Source organism: Sphaerodactylus townsendi, linkage group LG07 (assembly GCF_021028975.2).
Source record: "Sphaerodactylus townsendi isolate TG3544 linkage group LG07, MPM_Stown_v2.3, whole genome shotgun sequence".
In the NCBI taxonomy this organism is placed as follows: Eukaryota; Metazoa; Chordata; class Lepidosauria; order Squamata; family Sphaerodactylidae; genus Sphaerodactylus; species Sphaerodactylus townsendi.
The window spans coordinates 118,803,964-118,822,665 of NC_059431.1; the positions used below are offsets into that span (position 1 = coordinate 118,803,964).

General features: G+C 47.9%; 1 protein-coding gene across 1 annotated transcript in view; it reads left to right on the top strand.

Annotated features, from left to right (window-relative positions):
• The window catches only part of KCNMA1 (potassium calcium-activated channel subfamily M alpha 1), a 657,488-nt gene that overhangs the window by 151,639 nt on the left and 487,147 nt on the right, over positions 1-18,702 (top strand). The window contains exon 2 of the mRNA XM_048504456.1: positions 3,750-3,917. Within this exon, the coding sequence (XP_048360413.1) occupies positions 3,750-3,917 (168 nt within the window). The remainder of the gene's footprint in view (positions 1-3,749; positions 3,918-18,702) is intronic.

Here is an 18,702-nt window from a genome sequence, read left to right on the forward strand (position 1 = left end):
ACAACAAAGGGGCCAACAAGGCCGTGGTAGTGATGTTGAACTGTTACAAAGTTCACGAGCAACGGTTACATTAATAGACTGCATACAAAATGGCGATGGTTAAGCTAACACAGACACTTTCTCTACAACATCCCTTCAAATATTTAAACAAACAGCAGAAGAATTGACATCTCTCATTACTACTACTTGTTTCCAGCGGTGGGATCCAAAAATTTTAGTAACAGGTTCCCATGGTGGTGGGATTCAAACTGTGGCGTAGCGCCAATGGGGCTGGGCGGGGCACGACGAGGGCGGGGGATTCCTGGGTGGGGTTGCTCCAGGAAGGCATCATCCAACTCTTCAGTCAGGCTTGGGGGTTTGTAATAGACCCCCACAGTGAGATCACTGTCGTTTCTCTACCCTTTAATTTTTACCGAGATGCTCTCAACTTGGCTTCCAGGATTTAAGTCATGGACCTGCTCACAGGTGTAATCATCCCTGATATATAATGCTATTACTCCTCCTTTCATAATTGGTCTATTTCTCTGAAATAGGTTGTTCCCTTCAGTTATTAAATTCCAGTCACAAGACTCATCCCGCTACGTTTCAGTGATGCCTATTATATCATATTTGCTAGTTTGTCTATTTTGTTTCCCATTCTGTTTGCATCAGTGCATAGACATCTAAGGCCATGGTTTATTCCCCCTGGCTGCTTATTTAGGGTTTTTTCCCTCCCATTGTTGGTTTCCTGAACTATTTGCTGAGAAACCGCAGCAGGTAAGAAGGGAACCTGGCAACTGTAGTATCAAAAATATCTAAAGGGTCTTTCTGACATATGGAGGCCGCTGATGGCTTTTCAAGGCAAGAGACATCTTCAGAGGTGGTTTACCACTGCCTGCCTCTACTCTGGTATTTCTTGGTGGTCTCTATCCAAATACTTGCCATGGTTAGAATCAAAGAGTTGGAAGGGACCCCAAAGGCCATCAAGTCCAACCCCCATGACCATGCTTGGTGTTTGGAATATGCTGCCACAGGAGGTGGTAATGGCCACTAACCTGGATAGCTTTAAAACGGGCTTGGACAGATTCATGGAGGAGAAGTCGATTTATAGCTACCAATCTTGATCCTCTTTGATCTGAGATTGCAAATGCCTTAACGGTCCAGGTGCTCAGGAGCAACAGCCGCAGAAGGCCATTGCTTTCCCATCCTGCATGTGAGCTCCCAAAGGCACCTGGTGGGCCACTGCAAGTAGCAGACAGCTCAACTAGATGAACTCTGGTCTGATCCAGCTGGCTTGTTCTTATGTTCTTATGCTTAGCTTCCGACACTGGATGAGATCAAACTAGCCTGGTGTCATACCTATCAGCCTCATCAATAATTTAGATTTGAGTGTTAGTGTAATTTGTTTATTGATTGAGACTTGTGAATAGTATACATGTCTGGTATTGTTAGAATTGAGAATTTTTTTGGTAAATTAGTGGTGATATTTCACTAGAAGTTCTTTTTTTACAGTTTTGTAAAATTGAAATTGTCTGAGTATAGAATTCATCAGGGTTAGGGAATAAGATCATCAGCATAAGTAGATGTAAAATATGTGTGATAAGTAGATGAATCTGAGGTGTTGTTATTCTCCCATGGAGGCATAGTAAGACCGCGTGGGAACAAATCTTGACATTTTGTTTTTTCCCAACCTTATTATATTTTACACACCAAATAGAGGCTTTTGAAATGTCATGATCTTCCAGTCTCCTCTGGAGACATGTTAAAACCACAGGAGCACCAATCTTGATGCCTGGGCTATCCAAGTCAGGGCTCAGAGTCTCTCTGGCAACCTAAAAACACCACTCGTGCCAAACTTGGGTATGGAGAACACCCAGTGGTGGGATCCAAAAATTTTAGTAACAGGTTCCCTCGCCAGCCCCCCCTCAGCAAAGGGGGCAGAGGCATACCTAGGCAAACCTGAGCCCTGGGCAAAACCTGAGTTGGATGCCCCCCCCATGGGCAGCCACCCCACCACAACCCCGCAAATTTTTTTTGCACCAGGTCATTTCTAAACCATCATCACATTATAGAAAATGCCCCAACTCACAAATCTGAACACAGCAATAGTGAAACACATAGGTTCTTTGATAGAGACTGGTGAGATAAAAGGTACAAAAGGCTGAGAATCCATGAATTGCAGTACCTGGAAGGGATTAACCCAGTTCAGGGAGTTACATTATTAGTCGCAATTGCTATATGGAACCTTCACGTTCAAAGGCAGTATGCCTCTCGGGGAGGCGAGGGCGTGGAGATGGAAAAGCGGACCCAATTAGTAACCCCTTCTTGGCACACACAAATAATTAGTAACCCACTCTCAGGAACTGGTGAGAACCTGCTGGATCCCACCTCTGAGAACACCTACCTATTTGCTGTGCTGGCTAGACCTTTTTTTTAACTGGGGGCTGCTGAAAGGTGCTCATCGCTCTGTTCCTTGTTGCTCAGGCCGCGCCCGTAAGTTATAATGCACACTACGGGTGGAACTGATTGCTAAAAGTACATCTTATACAATATATTTTCAGCAGTGAGTTTCAGCAGGGCACATTTTGGGAGGGTGTGTTTGGTTATGATCTGTTGGAGGAAGCATGGGTCACAGCAGAGTCTTATTTTGATTTAAGAACGGACCCTCCCCCCACACACATTTTTAACTTGAATTGTTGGATTTGTACTTGGACACAATTATTTCAGATTTCATGACTCTTTTTATTTACAAATTTCTGGGGTGGCCATGGGCTCTCCTATAGCGCCCTTCAACGCCTGTTTAGCGGTAACCTGTTTTGAGAACAGCACCATTTGTAACTCTGTTGTTAACCCTTTGTGTATCTCACATAGTCATCTTTAAACGTTCCATTGATAACTTGTTTTTTGTGGTAAAGGACCCCAATATCATTGGGGCTTTTGACAAGTGGCTCAATGGCCTTCATTCATTTTTAAAATTTACTTATCAACAAGAGCAAATGCAAGTATTCCCTTTTTAAATTTGAGTGTTTCCATCACCCTGGATATTTGACTCAGTTTTTCTCTATATAAAAAAAACCAACTGATGTGAATTCTTACTTACATTATAAATCTTGTCACCCTCCACATATCAAGAATATATGGAGGGTGCAAAAATAAGTAGAGTTACAGCTGGGACAGAGTGAGCCCAAGGGGCTTTTTGCAGCATTTCTATTCAATGGTTGACATTAGCTCAGAGGTGAGATCCAGCAGGTTGTCACAGGTTCCCAAGAGTAGGTTACTAATTATTTGTGTGTGCCGAGAGGGGGTTACTAATTGGTGATTTTGCCACGAGATTTTTGCCTTAGTTACGCCCCTCCTCTCAGCAGTAGCGCGCAGAAGTTGAAGCAGTCTAGCAGGAGGTGCACCGGGGTGCGTGGCAGCCTGCACTTGCGTGTATTCGTTTCCTGCCCAAGGACCGGCACAGCGGCTGCGCCCTTGCCACAGCCCCGCCCAGGAATGCCCCGCCATGCCCCTGTCATGCCCTGCCCAGCCCCATTGGCGCTACGCCACAGTTTGAATCCCACCACCATGGAAACCTGTTACTAAAATTTTTGGATCCCACCACTGCATTAGCTGAAAGATCTTTTGGGGGTTCATGTGAAGATGGGTGGTCCTTCCAGTTGGCCGGGTAGCCTGACTCCCCCTCACCCCACCATTGGCCATGTGTTGTGATGACAGTGCTATTTTTATTGGGTTGCTGTTCTAATGGTTCCTGTTTCTTGCCTTTACAGGAGGTCCAGAAGATAACAGCCCCTGTAGAGACCCAAGCTGATGGGGACTTAAAACCCACAGATGAGAAAGACGAAACGGTGGCAGCAGCAGAAGTGGGCTGGATGACCTCTGTTAAAGACTGGGCCGGAGTCATGATTTCAGCCCAGACCTTGACCGGCCGAGTCCTTGTGAGTTATCTTCGTTTTGGCTTAAAACGTCTTCTCTTTTCCCTAAGGATGGATTCAGATGGCCATGCTAGGATGGCCAAATTCCACAGTGATAACCCTTTCTCCCTTTTTGTGGCATACCTGCTAGGAGAAAGTAAGTTCATGGGGTCACATGATACATGGCGGAACTTTCAGACAACCAGACCGCGTTGGATGTTAATAAGAACTGGGTAGAAGATGTGGCCATGTGAACCCACTCTGGGTCTGTCTTTCAGCACATACTCACTTGGGACTAAATTCTAACGCAGAGGCCCCAAACTGATTTTGAGACTTTGGTCACCTGTAGAATTCTGACGCTGTGTGAAAGGCACAGCCACAAATTGGCTGTTGTGGATTGCTTTCTGTCAGTCACACATCTCAAAAAGGATATCGAAGAGATAGAAAAAGTGCAGAGAAGGGCAACGAGGATGATTGAGGGACTGGAGCACTTTCCTTATGAGGAGAGGCTGCAGCGTTTGGGACTCTTTAGTTTGGAGAGGAGACGTCTGAGGGGGGATATGATTGAAGTCTATACAATTATGCACGGGGTAGAAAATGTTGACAGAGAGAAATTTCTCTCTCTTTCTCACAATACTAGAACCAGGGGTCATTCATTGAAAATGCTGGGGGGAAGAATTAGGACTAATAAAAGGAAACACTTCTTCACGCAACGTGTGATTGGTGTTTGGAATATGCTGCCACAGGAGGGGGTGATGGCCACTAACCTGGATAGCTTTAAAAGGGGCTTGGACAGATTTATGGAGGAGAAGTCGATTTATGGCTACCAATCTTGATCCTCTTTGATCTGAGATTGCAAATGCCTTAACAGTCCAGGTGCTCGGGAGCAACAGCCACAGAAGGCCATTGCTTTCACCTCCTGCAGGTGAGCTCCCAAAGGCACCTGGTGGGCCACTGCGAGTAGCAGAGAGCTGGACTAGATGGACTCTGGTCTGATCCAGCTGGCTTGTTCTTATGTTCTTATGTTCTTAGTGAAGACTCTTCTGTTGTGGGGGCAGCTTCTGCCAAAGGAACATTTTTAAAAATCTGCACAGCCAAGTGCAGTGGTCAGTTAGAAGGCCTGCTGGGCAAAAGTTTTTCCCGGCCCCTCATAATTTCCAACAGTGTTTGGTGGATGCTAGGAAAGGGATCGGTGTGTGACATGGGCACTACAATGGGACCCCTTTCTATTGCAATGTTCAGGACTTAAATTCCAAGTTAAGTCAGGGTCAGGATCTCAGGTTATGCAACCCTGTCAAATGCTATTTTAAGAGAATCATTCCCACTGCATTTTGGTTTCCTTCACTGAAAATTAGCATGGCAGGTTCTTTCCCTTTAGAGTGTTGATCCGGAACACCTGACGTTATGAAAATTAACATCTAATTTCAAGGAGGCCATTGGTTTCATATTGATAGCTTTGTATGTACCTCTTTTACTCCTAATTTTGCATTTCTGCCTCCCCTAGGAATTATATTGTGAATGCAAAATTGTGACCATTTTCATAATGGATTGTGTTGGTTTTACAAAAGACCGCTAATATGAAAAGTAGACTACGCTGCAAAACTACATGAATATCGATTGTTTTTGATTCTGAACACCAATAGTCAGTAGCTCAGAGGGAACTACTCAGTGGAGTGATTGCTCTTTGGATGTTAATCAGTGGATTGAAAAAACGGGTTAAGTCACTGCTTTCTTAAAATACATCAGAAATACGGAACGGCTTGATGTTGTTATATTTGAGGCATGGAATCAGATTCTAAACCTTCTGCCTTCAAGGGAAAGCTTGCTCTTGATTTCTGTCTGTTTTGGTTGTAGGATTTATGGCCGCAATGCATTTAGGGAGTATAAGAGAGAAGGAACTGTTGTGACCAATTGTGCTCAATTACCTGGATTTTATGGAGATTTAGGGTTTTATGTTGGCAAGTTTAAATCAAATGTTTTTGTTACGTTACAAGGGACTTTCAGCAAGTTTTCTCCCCGCCCCTCCCCTCCCCTAAATCACGCTACTGCTGTGGGACCATTTACAACATGCAGTGTGTACCTAACAACTTTATAAGATAAGGAATCCATTTGGGCCTGTTATCATTGCTATGTCTATACGCATGCATGTGCGCGCTCGCACACACACCCAAATGCACATAATAAAATCCAGTTAATTTTGTCTGTGTAGCAAATTGCCAGCATATGGTTGGATAGAAGGAATGGTTAAAGCTAAGCAGGGTTTCAAAGGCGGACCAATAAGAAATCTTGGAATTGCTGTCAAAAATTAGAAACCATCCTAACTCTAGCTAGTTTAAAGCCTACCTGCTGACCCGGGTCTTTGCTAAAACCATACCCCATGTTTTGTTTTCTGGAATCACTACAATATACAAATGGAGGAGGATCAGAACTGAAGTGAAAATTCAAAAGTAACTGTCAGTTTACCCTTTAACTTAGAACACACCAAAATACCCCCCCCCCCAATGCCTTTTATTTTGCCACACGTTTACCAATGCATTTTGCCCTCAGTTAGCCTTTCCTGTGACATCAAGGGCTGCTTTGGAAATTTCAGCCATTGACTTTATGTGCTGTGGATCTTCTATGGCACAGGTGTCAAACTTGTGGCCCTCCAGATGTTCATGAACTACAATTCCCATCAGCCCCTGCCAGTATAGCCAATGCTCATGCTGGGAGGGACTGATGGGAATTGTAGTTCATGAACATCTGGAGGGCCGCAATTTTGACACCCCTGTTCTATGGCAACTGGCCCGCCTCCACCAATGCCTTTTATTTTGCCACACATTTACCAATGCATTTTGCCCTCAGTTAGCCTTTCCTGTGACATCAAGGGCTGCTTTGGAAATTTCAGCCATTGACTTTATGTGCTGTGGATCTTCTATGGCACAGGTGTCAAACTTGCGGCCCTCCAGATGTTCATGAACTACAATTCCCATCAGCCCCTGCCAGTATAGCCAATGCTCATGCTGGGAGGGACTGATGGGAATTGTAGTTCATGAACATCTGGAGGGCCGCAATTTTGACACCCCTGTTCTATGGCAACTGGCCCGCCTCCACCAAAAACAGGAAACCAGCAGAAAAGAGAGCATTGCGATAGAGAAACCTTTTAAAGATATTTGGCCTCTGGTTCTTCCTGATTTAGCGCAGCCTCTTCTTAAGAGGTCGGGCCATTTTTCTTTCACCCCCTACCAGTGGCAGAAAATTCTGTTTTATGGAGTAGAAGATTGTGGCTTTTTGTAGGTCAGCTGCAGACCCAAATTAGATTGGGTAGAGTGACAGATGAAGAAATAAGAGTACCTTTTTGTACAGGAAGCTGCGGTTTAAAGTAAAAAAAAAACACTCTTCCACCTCTGCTATTAAATAACCTTTAGGCAGTAGTTTTCCGATCACCTGATGGAGGCGTTGGGGCCAGGGACGAAGCAGCAACGGGGTTTTTCTTTTGGTCACCTGGGTTCACACAAAGAATGCTGCTGGCCCAGAGATTTGTTTGCTAAGCTCAGAAGAAAAGGTGTGGTGTAAACACCAGCGTGAAAGAAAATTTCAATTTGTGTTTGCGTCTCCTGATCCAGATTTTACTTTTTCAGTCTTACGAGGTCAGATCTTTTTCTGTTTTACACGGTGGTGGCTGGACACAGGGATTAGGAAATCCATGGAGATTTGTGGGGGACGGAGTCTGGGGAAGATAGGGTTTGATGAGGGTAGGCTCAGAGGTGGGATCCAGCAGGTTCTCACAGGTTCCCGAGAGTAGGTTACTAATTATTTGTGTGTGCCGAGAGGGGGTTACTGATTGGTGATTTTGCCACGTGATTTTTGCCTTAGTTACGCCCCTCCTCTGCTCCTCAGCAGTAGCGCGCAGAACTTGAAGCAGTCTAGCAGGTGGTGCACCGGCATGCGTGGCAGCCTGCGCCTGTGTGCATTCGTTTCCTGCCCAAGGACCGCTGCAGTGGCTGCATCCTTGCCACAGCCCCGCCCAGCAATGCTCTACCCCTGGAATGCCCAGCCACGCCCCAGCCACGCCCCAGCCATGCCCCCGTCATGCCCCACCCAGCCCCATTGGCGCTACGCCACTGTTTGAATCCCACCACCATGGAAACCTGTTACTAAAATTTTTGGATCCCACCACTGGGTAGGCTGCCCTGGGGCATAACGCCAGAAGCTTCGCCCTCTACAGCAGCCATTTTGTCCTGGGGAATTGATCTGTCTTTTGTAATTCCAGGAATCTTTAGGCCCCACCTGGGAGTTGGAAACCCTAGACTGGGAGGTTATGTGATGGGCCACTCAGAGGGTCCCCTATGGGCTGGAAACTCCAGCTTGGGAAATTTGAGGGCAGTGCTCGGGGAGGGAGCACAGAGGGGTGGGGCTGCCATAGAATTCACCCTCTCGAGCTTCCATTTTTCTAGGGCACTGATCTTTGTGTTCTGGGGTTGCCAATTCTGGGGTTGTGTGCACGGCTGCCAATTCAGGGTGGGGAAATTCCTGCAAATTTGGGGGGCGGGGCCTACAGAGGGTAGGGTGTAGGGATGGGAGCTGTAATGCCATGCAGTTTACCTTCCAAAGCAGCCGTTTTCTCTGGGGAACTCAGGCCCCTGCTTAGACAGGCTTCGCCCCCTCCCACAAACAGTTTCTGCTACTGAGGCAGATTGGAGATTCAGTAGCTGCCTTCAGGGAGAATTCCAGGCCCTACCCAAGGTTTGCAACACCCCCCTCCCCTGACCGGCTTGTAACTATTAAAAGTGCTGTGTTCAAAACGTGAGCAGTGGCCTCAGTGGCTGGGAACCAGCCCACCTCATCACAGCTGTGAATCGGAACCTGTTGCTGTTTCTCCGCTTCCGCCTGGGTGGGTGGTAACCTTGAGCTGACTTACAGGGCTGTTTTCTTTTAGCAGATGTTGGGTTGGACCCTGCTGATCTTGCCCTTTGAGAGATGAAGTTTCCTTGAGCAGAACAGAAAATCTCAAATCTCCCCACTCTCCTTTTGGCAGAGAGAGGTGGGACCGTTCTGTTTTGTGAGCTTTGCTCTACAGTTAGGTCCAGTCTACTAAGGGGCTTTCCCCACTGACAGAGTTGAACTGGTTTCTAGCTAGGTTCGTCTCAGTGAATCCCCACTGCCACCGAGCTCAACATTGTTTTGTCTCAGTTCCCCCCCCCTCAGAACTACGACATCCTTGTCGCAGTTATGAACTACACATTTCTGCCGCAACAAGGTTGATACCGCTTCGAAGCTTCGAAGTGGGGAAGCATCGAAATGACAGCTCATCCGTTCAACCAATAACGAGCCGCTTTTGTGGCATGCGCAGAACGGGAGAGTCATGGCAGGCAGAAAGCGCATGTAACTGTAAACTGTAAAAACTGTAAAAAAAAGAACGCTCCTGTAACACAAGCTCCAATCACGATCGAGGAGCGAAACAGGCACCAAGATGACCCCGGCCACTTAGCTCGGTTCCAGGGGGCCAACTCAGTTGCTGTGGGGACAGCCTGGAATTGCCCTCCACTGAAGGGAACTGAGTCGACCTTAGCTCCCTTCTGTAGTGGGGAAAGCCTCTAAGTTGCCATTGTGTTGTGTGAGTTCCTTCCAGTCCCTTCTGTTCATTCCTAGCAACCACAGCGGACTGGAAGCCACAACTCACTAAAAGGCAACCTGGGTTCCCTCTGTAAGTAGGGAAATGTCATGCAACAAGCAAAGATCAGTCCCCTTGGCCACTGCATGTTCTCATGTGCCATTACATTCTCCAGAATCCAGATATCAGTGGCAGTTCCTTATTTCCTAAAAGGTGGCTTCTGTTAAATTCTTTCTGTAGAGCAGCAGTGGCGTAGGAGGTTAAGAGCTCGTGTATCTAATCTGGAGGAACCGGGTTTGATTCCCAGCTCTGCCGCCTGAGCTGTGGAGGCTTATCTGGGGAATTCAGATTAGCCTGTACACTCCCACACACGCCAGCTGGGTGACCTTGGGCTAGTCACAGCTTCTCGGAGCTCTCTCAGCCCCACCTATCTCACAGGGTGTTTGTTGTGAGGAAAGAAGGGCATGGAGATTGTAAGCCCCTTTGAGTCTCCTGCAGGAGAGAAAGGGGAGATATAAATCCAAACTCCTCCTCCTCCTCCTCCTCCTCCTCCTCCTCCTCCTCCTCCTCCTCCTCCTCCTCCTCCTCCTCCTCTTCTTCTTCTTCTTCTTCTTCTTCTTCTTCTTCTTCTTCTTCTTCTTCTTCTTCTTCTTCTTCTTCTTCTTCTTCTTCTTCTTCTTCTTCTTCTTCTTCTTCTTCTTCTTCTTCTTCTTCAGCAGGCCTGCTTTCGATTGGACTTGTAAAAGTGGCTGCAGATGTGTTTATCTGCTACATCATTTACCCAGTCGACTTGCTCTGTCTAACAGGAGGCCTTGCATGTGCTCCAGTGGAAATAAAATAGACAGCCTGCTCCACAAATGAGTTCATATCGTAAATGGAAGACAGGAGCCAAATGTGGATTGACAGAGAGAGGAGCGCAAAGAAGTACAGATCAAGCATGATAGATGGATTTGTCCCCCTGCCTGCTTAACTCCTCCTGACACTATAATTGCCAGTTTGACTTAACCTCATCTTTCTAAGGTATGGGAGAGTTAAGCCTTCATCTAGCACTTAATTATTACCAAGTTAATGTGCTCCCCAGTGCGCACGCAACAACTCCTCCTAGGTTGTCCCAATTTATTATATTGTCACCTGTGCCCCGATCTGTTAGCCTCATTTCTGTTCAGGATCTCTGTATGCGCATTTCTTTGCCAGATTTTTGGGGTTTGGCCTGGCTGCTGTTAGGTAGCACTGCTGAAGCATTTGTCGTTTGTTGTTCATCCATCTTCAATTTCTGGATTTCGACCAGTTTGCTGGTGTTAGTTTTCTTACATGTATAAAGTAGAAGGGCCGTGTGCAAAACGGGCGTCTTCTGTCAACGCAGTTCCTCTGTGCGAAGAGTTTTAATTAGTGCATATTTGGGCTCACGCGTTCCTGCCTGGGAATTAAGATCACATCGGGGGCCCTTCTGATGCTTTGTCTGGTGGGCACAGAAGAGAAGGACTTTTCATCAACCAGCCCCACAGTTATAAAATGGCCTTTCCGGGGACGTGCACTCGGCCCCGCTCACCTCCCATCTTTACGAGGCCGCTGAAAATCATTTTATTTAGGATCACATTTGATTAATTATTAGCAGTCCTGATTTGTGATTTTAAATTTTGGGGTTTTTTTAATGCATTTTATTTTATCTATGTTGTAAGTCCCCTTGAACTCTGTAAGGAGGAAAGGTGGGTCGAATCCCCACTACCGTCTTAGCCAGAGTTTCAGAACACAAACTAACCAGGTTTGAGGGACGACCTCCCCATTGCTTGCGTGGCAGATTCCATTTCTTGTGCTCGTTCTCCCCGTTAATCTGTGTTCTGGCAGGACCTAGTTGCAAGTGGCATAGATCCCATTAACATGGTTCAGGGCTGATCCAAGGGGAGGGATGAGGGTTGAAACCCTGACTCGTTTCCCGCCCTGGAGTGTGACGTGGAATTCGGGCAACCAATCAGCGCTGCGATGTGCGTACAGCCTTTCCTTGGTTTCATTTCCGCTTTTGCGATCAGCCAGCAGAAGGGAATGCAAACGTTAAACAATCAAACATGTAACTTTGAAGCGTTAATGGTTTACACAGATAACGATTAACTGTTTGCACAGTTAAACAGTTAAACGTTAAACTTTTACACGCTGGTTTTTTTATCACACCCCTACAATGTACGTTTCCGCAGTGGGAAAAGGTCCCGCCCCATCAAGGCATGCCAGCCAATCAGGGGAGTCCGGCGAAGCGAGCTCGCCTGGTAGTGGGGATTGCTAAGAGTTCTGCAACCGGGTGTGTCTGCTGTGTGCTTGCTGCCGTGGGGAGGGAGAAACTCCAATGAAGAGGACATGGTTTCACAACAAACAGGTTTGGATCTGCGTGCAAATTTCAAGTGGGGATTCGACCGTGGACAACATACGTTTTAAATAAATAAATACACATTGGTCATCTGAAAGGGGGAAAAATACACACGCTTGAAACCTGGCTGCAAACGGCACATTTGTTAGTTTCAAAACCAGTATCCTAAATGTTCCAAATCAGGGCTGATCAGCCTACCCACGGATCGATAATGAAACCGGCGGGGGGGGGGGGGTATCCAGTCATCTCCCTAACGTTCCACATTTCTGCCTTTCCAAAAATTAGAAAGCTTGTTAGCAAGCGAATGTGTGAAAACGATTAAGGATCTGCCATCATTTGCCGGGGCAGCTGTCAAAATCAGGAACAGTTTGTAAAAGCTAATTCAGTTCTAAGTTACTTGTGAACACGTCAAAAATAACACTGTTGGATGGAAAACAACATTCTTTTAAAAATAAAGTGATGGTTAGAATGGGGGCATTTTTGGACATGCACGCTCACAGATACACACATTGTAGGCAGAGGTGGGATCCAGCAGGTTCTCACAGGTTCCCGAGAGTAGGTTACTAATTATTTGTGTGTGTCGAGAGGGGGTTGCTAATTGGTGATTTTGCCACGTGATTTTTGCCTTAGTTACGCCCCTCCTCTCAGCAGTAGCGCGCAGAACTTGAAGCAGTCTAGCAGGAGGTGCACTGGCGTGCGTGGCAGCCTGTGCCTGCGTGCATTCGTTTCCCGCCCAAGGACCGATGCAGTGGCTGCATCCTTGCCACAGCCCCGCCCAGGAATGCCCCGCCCCCAGAATGCCTGGCCACTCCCACGTCGTGCCTCACCCAGCCCCATTGGCGCTACGCCACAGTTTGAATCCCACCACCATGGGAACCTGTTACTAAAATTTTTGGATCCCACCACTGGTTTTAGGCCATCTTGAGCTACTTAAGCTCTACCACACAGATAGTTTCAGAGGGTTGCCTTGTTGACCTGCAGCAGAACACAGAGATGGAGCTCTCACGGGGACATTGGGGTCATATGTCCCCGGGCACATGGCAGCTGCTCTCGTGGGGGGCGGAGAATTGGTTCCCACACCCCTCTCCGCGGCCCTGCCCCCAGGCTGCTCCTTTGGCCAGCGGAGCCTCCGCTGACTGAAGGAGCAGCCTGGTGGGGGGGGGGCGAGGGGCACCCAGCGGTAGACCAGCTAGATAAGTGGGCTGCGGGGGGGGGCGTCCGGAGCACATTTAGCCCCGGGTGCCATTTCCCACCCCCCACCCCTCTGGCAGAACAGGAATATTGGAGTCCAGGAACACCTCAAGGTGAACAACATTTTCAGGGTCTCACCTTCCGACAGTCAACTGTGTCCGCTGTTTTACGCAGTGTAACTGTTGGCATCGGGACACAGTTTGGGGCCCTGCTGAGGATTCAGAGTAGCCAGTTCTGAAATGTGGATTTTGGAACACTGAAATGCAAGGAAGAAAAACCTTTCCGACATCACCTGTATAATAGCTGCTACAATCTATCGAAGGGTAAGTCCAGCGGTGAACAAGTTGTCTAGAAATAATGCCTTAATGGTGCATAAGTGACGTAATGTACAGAAAGAGCGTGAAAACGTTATTAAAACTCTGTCAAGAAACCAGTGACTTAGGACAGTGGTGGTGAACCTTTGGCACTCCAGATGTTATGGACTACAATTCCCATCAGCCCCTGCCAGCAGGGCCAATTGGCCATGCTGGCAGGGGCTGATGGGAATTGTAGTTCATAACATATGGAGTGCCAAAGGTTCGCCACCATGGACTTAGGAGCACCCGTGAAGGCAATGGATAAAACAGAAAGGTTCACAGTTCCCAATGAAAAAGGGCTTGTTTGCATAACAGTGATTTGGGTATTGAATCCCAAAATGGCGGCCTCTCTCTGCTGTTCCCCTGTTTATTGGTTAGGAAACATTTACATGGCTCCTCTAAAGATCTTTGGTCTAACAGAGGACCTCCTAGACCAGGGGTCTACAACCTGTGGCTCTCCAGATGTTCATGGACTACAAATCCCATCAGCCCCAGCCAATTTGCCATGCTGGCATGGGCTGATGGGATTTGTAGTCCATGAACATCTGGAGAGCCGCAGGTTGCAGATCCCTGGTCTATCAGAACTGCTGGGCAAAAACTCCACCTGGCCACACCTTTTTTATACAACTACTAGGGCATCAGGACTGGGACCAGTGGGCACTGTGGTGCCCATGTGTAGCATGTTGGGAGCACCTGTTCTAACAAAACTGTGAATCTTCTAGCTCTTCTCATTTGTCTCTCTCTTCTTACTTTCTCACTTCTTTAGCAGCTAATTTCTCCTAAGGATACAGAGCGTTCGGGACAATTAGCTGTTCATTAGAATGAAGATAAGCATAAACAATGGAAAGAGAAAGGTGGCTAGAGGTCCTACACTACAGTCTTCGCCAGGTTTCTCTGCCAAGCTCTAGGGCAGTGGTGACGAACCTATGGCACTCCAGATGTTCATGCACTACAATTCCCATCAGCCCCTGCTAGCATGGCCAATTGACTGGTGGTAATTGTAGTCCATGAACATCTGGAGTGCCATAGGTTCGCCACCACTGCTCTAGGGCAAATCTTCAGAATTCCCAGTGGTCAGATCCTGTCTCACCTGTGGCCACTTCTTATCTGATGTTTGCTGTTCATTCCCAATTTATACCAAAACAATGACACCATCGCTGCTTGCCACGGATCTGAATTTTCCTCCAAACTCCTGTTCAGTATATTGTTTTTCATTGTACAAAATACATGGTACAAAATACAACTATTATGTTGTGCATGCAAAACAGCTGTTGTTCATGTGGTTCCAGAGGCATGTCACATGTGGTTCCAGAGGCATGCCATATGTCCCCAAGCACATGCCAGCTGGTCATGGGGAGGCGGAGATCCCCCCCGTGCCCCACTTACCTTGCCCGTGGAAGCTTGTTGGGGGCCAAGGGATGCCTGGCAGCGGCCCAGCCAGGCAGCTCCTTTGGCCGGCGCTGGCTGAAGGAGCAGCCTGGCTGGGCCGCTGCCGGGCGCCCCTCGGCCCACAGCAGGCTCCCGCTGGCAAGGTAAATAGGGCGTGGGGGTCGGGTGGGGGGTGCCCGCCTCTGTGTGGTTCCATTAGGGAATTCAAACCTGCAGGTACTTTTCCTACCAACATTTGGAAATAGTTGTAGAGGATGTGGTCCCACTGCAGATGGATGCAAGTGCACGAGTTTTGAGCTGTGTCTTGAGCCATGATGCCACATCTTTCAGCAAGCAGAGATCAGAAGTGTCCGCTGCAAAAATCAAACAAGGGGGAGGACGGAAATGCCTCTCTCACACTAGCTCTTCTTCCCTGCTGCCGCCCCACTGGCTTCTCTCCTCACCTGTTTCTCTTCCTGGTACTGGTGACTGCTGCCATTGGATGCCGTTTTGGGTTGCTAAGACAACCGAAAATGCCACATAAACTGTGGGTTATTTTTAGGCGATTCTACATATGTTCAGACATTGCTCAACACCCCTCCCCCCCTTTTTTTTTAAAAAAAACAAATTTGAGCATTTTGCAGAATCTTAAACGGTAGCTGCTGCAGTTTGTTCTATTTCACGCATTTTTACATCTGCACTGAAGAAGAAGAGTTTGGATTTATATCCCCCCTTTCTCTCCTGCAGGAGACTCAAAGGGGCTGACAATCTCCTTGCCCTTCCCCCCTCACAACAAACACCCTGTGAGGTAGGTGGGGCTGAGAGAGCTCCGAGAAGCTGTGACTGGCCCAAGGTCACCCAGCTGAATTCCCCAGATAAGCCTCCACAGCTCAGGTGGCAGAGCTGGGAATCAAACCCGGTTCCTCCAGATTAGAGACACGAGCTCTTAACCTCCTACGCCACTGGGGCCATTCTTTGGCTATCCGATGCAAAGATTACATTAAGCACCGAAAAGTCTTTCTTTATTATTGTTTTCTTTTTTCACTGGGCCTTTCAGTCCTGAAGGATTGCCAAGCTGACTAGCCATTAATTTGGGGCATGGGGGTGTGTGACTCCACCTCCCTTGACAGAAAAATGCCCTGGAGTTGGCATCCCACCCAAATTCCCGTTCCTATTGTGGAGGCGCCAGCTTCAGATTGTTGAAAACCTGGAGATTTTAAGGGCGGATCCAGTTGTCCAGTTTGACTTTCCTGACTGCTGGCCATGGAGTTCTGGACTCCTGGCCATGGAGATTCTTCTCCCCCCCCCCCCCCCCCCCAAGAATTGCTGGTGGATACAATCACACAGCACATAGGGCAGTGGTGGCGAACCTATGGCACGGGTGCTAGAGGTGGCACTCAGAGCCCTCTCTGTGGGCACCTGCAAACAGAGTCGCCCCTACCTCCCCCACACACATCTAGGCTGGCCTGGGCCACTGGGCTCAATTATTGGCATTAAACCTAAGACTTAGTTTTGGGGAAGCAGTGTAGGTAACCCGGTTAAGCGCTGTTAAACCCCATAGATTTTCATGCGAAGAAATAAAGCGCGATCCTTTACCTGGGAGTAAGCTCGGTTGCTGGCAATGGGGCTTGCTTCTGAGTAAACCCGTTAGAAGAGTTGCACGTTTGCTTCAAAGCAAAGCCACCGACTACCACCAAGCTTACTCCCGAGTAACGCACTCCTTGAAGCCAACCTTTTTTAAAAAAACCTAAAACCTCAATACTCAGGTTAAATTGCCCTGATGGCACTTTGCGATAAATAAGTGGGTTTTGGGTTGCAATTTGGGCACTCGGTCTCGAAAAGGTTCACCATCACTGACATAGGGGTTACCAAGTGCCCTCTTCCACTTGGGTTTTAAGAACCACTGGTGTCCTAGACCAGGGATGGCCATCCTATGGCACTCCAGATGTTCATGGACTACAATTCCCATCAGCCCCTGCCAGCATGGCCAATTGGGACTGATGTGAACTGTTGTCCATGAACATTTGGAGTGCCATAGGTTGGCCACCCTTGTCCTAGACAATAGATGGGAGTAACCAATCTGAAGCGGAGGGTGGTCTGCTGCTGACAACACTGGGAAGCAGCAAGATGGTCTTTGAGAAGTAATAGGCAGTTCATAGATCGCAGGTCCGATTCGGGGTTTGCAGGACCTGAGTGGCATCTCAAGTGCAGAAGGAGTGAAAGAGTAGAATAACACCCCCTACCCCCGCCAAAAGCTTTCCAGCTTGATTTGAGAACAGATCTTCCTGTGTCCTGAACGGGCCTTTTTGAACCTTTGGAATTCTGAGACAGGGGTGGTGATTGCACTCAAAATGGCTTCCCAGGAGCGGAGGCCAATCACACAATGGCTGTCATAAGAGGCAGAGGCCACAGAGGTAGGCCAAGAGCAGGGGAGAAGTTGACTAATTTGAAAGCGAATCAAGAGAATACAGCAAACATTATGGTAACATCTGCCACTAAACACCATTTCAGTCTACACAGGCATTGGACTTTTAGCAGTCAACTTGCTGGGTTGGAGCCCTGCTTTGTCTCACTCACCTTCCAAAATATTTGGTGCCAAGAAAGGTATTGGTGGGGGCCATGGTACATGTGGGGACCCCTGGCCTAAGGTGACTAGTGTACCATGGCTGGAATGTGTCACACTTTCTGCACTATTTTGGGTTACTAGAAACCACATTCTTTTAGACCCATCCTGGTCCCATCCCAACTGGCCATGTGTAATAACACAGAGATGTGCAATATGGACATGTGAAATATGGACTTGATTACCTTTCAATCTCGCTTCGCCATCTGCAATATGGAGGCAATACCATCGGACAGCTCGTTTTTATTCTAGAGAGCCAGCGTGGTGTAGTGGTTAAGAGCAGGTGCACTCTAATCTGGAGAACCAGGTTTGTTTCCCGGCTTTGCCACTTGAGCAGTGGAGGCTTATCTGGCGAACTAGATTAGCTTGTGCATTCCAACACATCCTAGCTGGGTGACCTTGGGCTAGTCAACAGTTCTTCAGAGCACTCTGAGTGCCACCCATCTCACAGGGGGTTTGTTGTGGGGGAGTGGGGAGGAAAAGGAGATTGTTAGCCCCTTGGAGTCTCCTTGCAAGAGAGAAAAGGGGGATATAAATCCAAACTCCTCCTCCTCCTCCTCCTCCCCTCCTCCCCTCCTCCTCCTCCTCCTCCTCCTCTTCTTCTTCTCCTCCTCCTCCTCCTCCTCCTCCTCCTCCTCCTCCTCCTCCTCCTCCTCCTCCTCCTCCTCCTCTACCAACGCAACCAGTACCCTCAGAGCAATTTTTGCATTCAATAAATATTTGCTGCCTAAGAAAGCTTTAGGTTCAGAGAGCATTAGCTTTGCTTTTGCTTTAGCCCTTTTGGGCGGGGGGGGGGGGGAGATCTTGCTACCAGATCATTTCAACAATAAAGACTTGTCCTTCAGCATTGTCTCCAGTAAGCCCCTGTCACTTAATGACTCTACCAGAGAGCCGTAGAGCCACAGCTCAAAAGCAACCAGGAAATCCGTTTTGCAGAAAAGGGATCTGTCAATGTTGTACTTTCTTATGTTTATGGAACTTAATCCCCAGCCAGGACTGCCTCTCAAGTAAAGTGGCAAGAACTGAAGCTTTGCCCAGAGCGGAGTTGTGAGGCAAATGTGGAACTTCACAGCAAGAGACAGTGGCCCACTCCGCATGGGCCAAAAACGCTGGTGTGGACCTGGTAAAAACACCGTTTGGGGAAAAATTTTTGCATGGCTGCCACTTCCAAAACGAAGCAGCAACGTGCTTCCCACCCCCCAGTGGGAATACTGTTTTTGAAACTCGCTAAATGAGCGAGTTTTTCTAAAAACACTGCTTTGCGCCCCGTGCCAAGCGAACGGCACTGGGTTGGAGGCTCCACTTTTAGGTGCGTCCTTTTT